General features: G+C 66.5%; 1 protein-coding gene across 1 annotated transcript; it reads left to right on the forward strand.

Annotated features, from left to right (window-relative positions):
• The first annotated feature begins 2,088 nt into the window (after nt 1-2,088).
• LOC113961572 (potassium voltage-gated channel subfamily H member 2-like) lies at nt 2,089-4,955 on the forward strand. The gene is made up of 4 exons (XM_027671998.1): nt 2,089-2,117; nt 2,400-2,458; nt 3,232-3,662; nt 4,415-4,955. The coding sequence occupies exons 1-4, from the start codon at nt 2,089-2,091 to the stop codon at nt 4,808-4,810; spliced, it is 915 nt and encodes a 304-aa protein (XP_027527799.1). The 3' UTR covers nt 4,811-4,955.
• Nucleotides 4,956-6,088: the final 1,133 nt, after the last annotated feature.

A 6,088-nucleotide genomic window follows, 5' to 3' on the forward strand; every position in this document is an offset into this window, starting at 1 on the left:
CCCCTCCCCTTCCCTGCTGTCCCCCCGGCACCCCACCCACACTCACACCGTAGTTAGGGGGGCCACGAGGAGCTCTGGAATTGGGGTGTCCCCCCCACCCCCTCCCCTTCCCTGCTGTCCCACCCACACCGTAGTTAGGGGGGCCACGAGGAGCTCTGGAGTTGGGGTGTCCCCCCCTGGCCCCCCGCGACAACCCCTCCCCTGCTGTCCCCCCCTTCCCTCCCTGTCCCCACTCACGTGGCAGCCAAAGGGGCCATCTGGGGCTCTGGGATTGGGGTTTCCTCTTCAGGACACTCCCAGGGACTCCCCCAGTCCCCCCCAGGGACCCCCCTGCCATCTGGGGCACTGGAGCCCAGGGGGCTGTGGCCCACAGTTCCTGTTACCCCCCATGTCCAGAGGGTCCCCGTGACCTCACGTGACCTCGTGACACCTGCCACCCCCCCGGGGGGACATATTTGGGACACGGTGGTGGGTGTTGGTGCTCAGCACCTCAGGAAGGGATGCGGGAACTGGGACCACCCCGCACACAGGCCACGCGTGGCCCCGTCCCTCCGTCACACGGCGCGTGGGGACGCGGTGGCAGCGGGAATCCCCCGCGTGGGGGTGGCAGCGGGTGACGCAGGAGCTGCTGCGTGTCCCCGAGCTGTCACCGTGTGTCCCAGTGCTGTCATCACATGGCACCGCGTGTCCCCGGCACCGTCACCGTGTGTCCCAGTGCTGTCACCGTGTGTCCCGGTGCCGTCACCGCATGACCTGTCACTGTGTCACCGTGTGTCCCAGCGCCGTCATCGCATGTCACCGCATGTCCTGGTGCCATCACCGCGTGTCCCTGGCACTATGTGTCACTGCGTGTCCCGGTGCCATCACCTTTTGCCCCCGTGCTGTCGCCACGTGTCCCATTGTCACGCGGCTGTTCCCGCAGTGACACGGCTGTACCCACTGGCCTGTGAGGCCACCGAGGCCGGTGGCTCCTGGGGATGGAAGTGACAGGGCCCCCCTGCACCCCCAGGGACATCCCCTGGCCCTGTGACCCAGGGAAGGGTGGTGGCAGCAGGGGACACGTTTGGGCTGAGCTGGCAGGACAGGAAGTGTGTCCTGACCCGTGGGCACTGCTCAGGTGGGACATTTTCCTGGCATGTTCCTGGTGTGTTCCCAGTGTGTTCATAGCATGTTCGTGCCCCATGGCACCTGCTCCCCACCACGGGGCTGATTGTATCCCCTCCATGCCAGGCACAGGTGTGGGATGTTCCTGGTGTGTTCCTGGCATGTTCCTGGTGTGCGTGTGCCCCGTGACACCGTGCTCCCTGCAGGGCTGGCCGTGTGCCCCCCACGCTGGCGCAGGTGTGGGATGTTCCTGGCGCGTTCCTGACGTGTTCCCGCGATGTTTGTGGCGTGTGTGTGCCCCGTCACCCCCTGCTCGCTGCCACTGGGCTGGCCTTGTCCCCCTCGGTGCCATTGGGGTGCCTGGAGGGGGGTTGTTGTGACATGTCCCACCTCAAACCACATCCCCCGTGGGCACCCCCAGCCTCGCCGGTGTCACCGCCGTGTCACCGCCGCACGCTGACCCCTCCGGCGTGTCACCGCGTGTCCCCATGTGCCAGGGGGGCCAGGGGGGGCTGACGGGGGGGGGCAGCCCTGGCCGTGGCTGTGGCGGCGGCAGTGGAGCAGCCTGGGAAAAATTTCCGCCCCAATAATTCCTGTCGGCTCCAGCGGAGCGTGGCCGGCGCGCGCCACACCGGGGTCCCTGCCACGCCGGGGGTCCCTGCCACACAGGGGGGCCCTGCCATGCCATGGAACCCCACTGCCACTGAGGGCCCCCCCTGCCCCTGAGGGTCCCCGCTGCTGCCGGGGGTCCCTGGGCACTGCGATGGGCACAGGGCCGGGGCACGGGGGTCCCCGGTGCCCACAGGCCGGCGGGAGCTGACCCCCACTGCCCCCCCCCCGCCCCGAGGATGCTGCCCGCGCTCCTGCAGCTGCTCCAGGAGTTCCCGGGCACCCCCCCCGCAACCCCACGGTCTGGGCACCCCCCCGGCCCCAGCCCCATGCCCGGGGTCCCCCTCTGTGGCACCTGCCTGGGGCTGCGCCGCGATGGCACCGGGCACGGACAGGAGGAGAAGGTACCGGTACCGCACCCCCGGGGGGTCTGGCGTTGGGGTGGGGTGGGTGGTGCTGCACGGGGGGCACTGTGCCCACCGTGACCCAGCGGTGGCCACACGAGGCTCCAGCTGCGTCCCCAGCGCTGGTCTGGGGAGGTTTGGGGCTTACGTAAAGCTCTGGCCCTGCATGACTGGGGATCCCCCCAGCCACCCCCAGGAGACCCCCCCAGCTCCCCAGGGGTGTCCCCGGGGTTGGGGGGCCGATTGGGTGCAGGGGGACGGTGCCCATTCCGTTCCCTGCAGTGCCACAGTGGGTGGGAGCCCCGTGGTGGGCGTGGGTGGGGTGGGGGGGCAGAAGTGGGGTAAGGGGACCCCAGTGGGGAGCAGGGGGACTGTGAATGCTGTGGGGCACAGGGCAGGGGGGCTGTGGGTCACCCCTGTCATCTCTCACCTGAGCCGTGGGGCTGCACGTGGTGACAGTCTCTGTGGTGGCAGGGAGGGGAGGGACCCCCCCAGGGACTCCCCAGAATGCCCAGGGACCCCTGGGGTCACACCCAAAGGCTGTACCAGGTGTCCTGCACAGGGAATGGGAGGCACAGGGGGTCTGTGCCCTCCAGTGGAGATGGTGAGGGTGGCTGGGGGGCATTCGTGCTCTCCTGATGGAGATGCCGGGGGGGATTCTGTGCCCCCCCAGATGGAGATGCTGGGAGTGGGGCAGGTTGAGGGGCACAGGTGGGGAGCACAGGGTGAGGGCACAGGGCAGTGTCGTGTCTGTGGGTGTTTGGGGTGGGAAGTGCCCCGACGGTGTCTGTGGGGCAGAAGGGGTTTGTGGGGTGACTCGGTGTCGGGGGGGCCTTTGTGCCAGCTGTGCCCTCCAGCCATTCCCCTTCACCCCACATCACCCACATCAGGGCCCCTGTGCACCCCTTGTGGCTCACACCAGGGTCCCTCTGCACTGGGGTCCCTGTGCACCCCACAGAGTTACAAAACTGTTAATTTTAAGACCATCGTGCCCGATGTTGACCCAGCGTGGCCAAGGCCACCCCTGACCCCCATCTCCAAGTGCCACCTCTCCCTGGGCCGGGGAGCCGAGCCCCGTGGGGTGCCGGGGTGCAGCACTGACCCCCCCGTGCCCCCCAGGTGCTGTCGCTGGGCGCCGACGTGCTCCCCGAGTACAAGCTGCAGGCGCCGCGCATCCACCGCTGGACCATCCTGCACTACAGCCCCTTCAAGGCGGTGTGGGACTGGCTGATCCTGCTGCTCGTCATCTACACGGCCATCTTCACGCCCTACTCGGCCGCCTTCCTGCTCAGCGACTCCGAGGAGGCCCAGCGGCACCACTGCGGCTACTCCTGCAGCCCCCTCAACGTGGTCGACCTCATCGTGGACATCATGTTCATCATCGACATCCTCATCAACTTCCGCACCACCTACGTCAACTCCAACGAGGAGGTGGTCAGTCACCCCGCCAAGATCGCCATCCACTACTTCAAGGGCTGGTTCCTCATCGACATGGTGGCCGCCATCCCCTTCGACCTGCTCATCTTCGGCTCCGGCTCCGAGGAGGTGACGGACGTGGGGACGTGGTGCCACGGGCTGGGCCGTGCCCTGGCTGGGTGGTGCTGTTTTGGTGCTGGGGGGTTGTGTTCGGAGGTCCTACCTGTGCCCCCAGGCCGGGGATGGGTGCCGGGTCCTCCCAGGGGCTGGTGCTTGGGGGTCCCACGTGTGCCCCCAGCCCAGGACACCCTCGTGACCCCTGTCCTGCTCTGCAAACCACCTTTGCTCTGGGGTGGGGCACTGGGGGCACCTGGGGTTCATGTGGGGAGAGGGGACAGGGATCCTGCTTTGGGGCAGGGACCCAGGGCGCCCTTTGCCCTTCCAGGGATCTGTGGGGGTTCTTTGCCACCACCATCCCCTTTCCTCCCTCTCCAGACCACCTTTGCCCTGGGGGGCACCTGAGGCTCCCTCTGTTGGAGAGAGACCTATAGAATGGAGATGCTGGCTGGGGGCAGAGACCCCTGATCTTTCAGTGGTTCTGTGGGGTGTCTCTCCACTGTTATCCCCCCGGATGACGGCACTGATGGGGCTGCTGGTGTGGATGAGAGGCCCACCCTTCTGGGTGTCTGTGGAGTATCTCTCCCCCATTAACCCCCTTTCCCCCCACGCCCCCTGAGATGACGACTCTGATGGGGCTGCTGATGCAGGGAGAGGGGATGGGGGGCTGGAGGTGCCCGGCTTAGGTCGGGGACCCCCCTCTCCCTTCCGGGTGCCCGTGGGGTCTCTCTCCCCCCGCCGACCCCCTCTCCCGGCCCCCCCAGACCACGACGCTGATCGGGCTGCTGAAGACGGCGCGGCTGCTGCGGCTGGTGCGGGTGGCGCGGAAGCTGGACCGCTACTCGGAGTACGGGGCGGCCGTGCTCTTCCTGCTCATGTGCACCTTCGCCCTCATCGCCCACTGGCTCGCCTGCATCTGGTACGCCATCGGCAACGTGGAGGGGCAGAGCACGGGCTGGCTGCACGCCCTGGGCCAGCAGATCGGCAAACCCCTCAACAACAGCGACCCCCGCCGAGGGCCCTCCATCAAGGACAAGTACGTCACCGCCCTCTACTTCACCTTCAGCAGCCTCACCAGCGTCGGCTTCGGCAACGTGTCCCCCAACACCAACTCCGAGAAGATCTTCTCCATCTGCGTCATGTTGATCGGATGTGAGTGACCGGGGGGTGTGAGAGCACCTCTGGGTGGGTGTGAGAGCACATCTGTATGTGTGTGCACCTCTGGGTGGGTGTGAGAGCACATCTGGGTGGGTGGGTGTGTGCACACCTGTGTGTGTGTGTGAGAGAGCACACCTGTATGTGTGTGTGTGTCTGTGTGTGAAAGCACACCTGTATGTGTGTGTGTGTGTGTGTCTGTGTGAGAGAGCACACCTGTATGTGTGTGTGTCTCTGTGTGAGAGCACACCTGTATGTGTGTGTGTGTGTCTGTGTGTGTGAGAGCACACCTGTGTGTGTGTGTGTGTGTCTGTGTGTGTGAGAGCACACCTGTATGTGTGTGCATACCTGTACACGTGTGCACACCTGTGTGCGTGTGACACCTTCCCTGATGCTCCATCCGAGGGGACCGAGGGCACCTCGGCCCGTCCACAGGTGACACACGTGGGTAGGATGTGGCTCTGCTGGGGCAGGAGGCTCCACAGAGGGATCCAGGCAGGTGGGATCCATGGGCTGGGGACACCTGCATGAGGATCAGGCAGGCCGAGTGCCAGGTCCTGCTCTGGGGTCGCACCAGCCCCATGGAACACTCCAGATGTGAGGCAGAGTGGCTGGAAAGGTGGAAAAACCCTGGAGGTGCTGGTGACAGAGGCTGGACATGAGCCCAGGTGGGCAAGAGTGGGCACCTGGCTTGTGTCACCTTAGTGTGACCAGGACAGTGACCATCTCCTGTGCTGGGCACCACCTGGAATCCGGGGGGCAGTTCTGGGCCCCTCACAGCAGGACACTGAGGGGCTGGAGCATGTGCAGGGAAGGGAAGGGAGCTGGGAAGGGGCTGGAGCAGCAGGAGCAGCTGAGGGAGCTGGGGGGGCTCAGCCTGGAGAAAAGGAGGCTCAGGGGGGACCTTCTGGCTCTGCAACCCCCTGACAGGAGGGGGGAGCCGGGGGGGGTCGGGCTCTGCTCCCAGGGAACAAGGGACAGGAGGAGAGGGAACGGCCTCAGGCTGTGCCAGGGGAGGGTCAGGTTGGATAGTGGGAAAATTCCTCCTGGGAAGGGCTGTCCAGCCCTGGCACAGCTGCCCAGGGCAGGGGTGGAGTCCCCATCCCTGCAGGGATTTCAAAGCCCTGTGGATGTGGCACTTGGGGACATGGTCAGTGGTGGCCTTGGCAGTGCTGGCGGGTGGGTGGGCTCGGGGGTCTGAGAAGTCTCGGTGACGGGGACCCCGGTGACTCTGAGCACCCCCCATGACAATGGGGACCCCCGTGGTGATGAGGAGTCCCGTG

The sequence above is a fragment of the Neopelma chrysocephalum genome, unplaced genomic scaffold (assembly GCF_003984885.1).
Source record: "Neopelma chrysocephalum unplaced genomic scaffold, ASM398488v2 Primary Assembly neopelma1_97283, whole genome shotgun sequence".
Lineage (NCBI taxonomy): Eukaryota > Metazoa > Chordata > Aves > Passeriformes > Pipridae > Neopelma > Neopelma chrysocephalum.

Bases quoted from the DNA above. Each gene is read 5' to 3' on its own strand.
- LOC113961572 (XM_027671998.1), top strand. From the start codon at position 2,089: ATGGCACCGGGCACGGACAGGAGGAGAAG. The intron at 2,118-2,399 runs GTACCGGTACCG...CGTTCCCTGCAG, and splicing joins GGCACGGACAGGAGGAGAAG to TGCCACAGTGGGTGGGAGCC. The intron at 3,663-4,414 runs GTGACGGACGTG...CGGCCCCCCCAG, and splicing joins TCGGCTCCGGCTCCGAGGAG to ACCACGACGCTGATCGGGCT.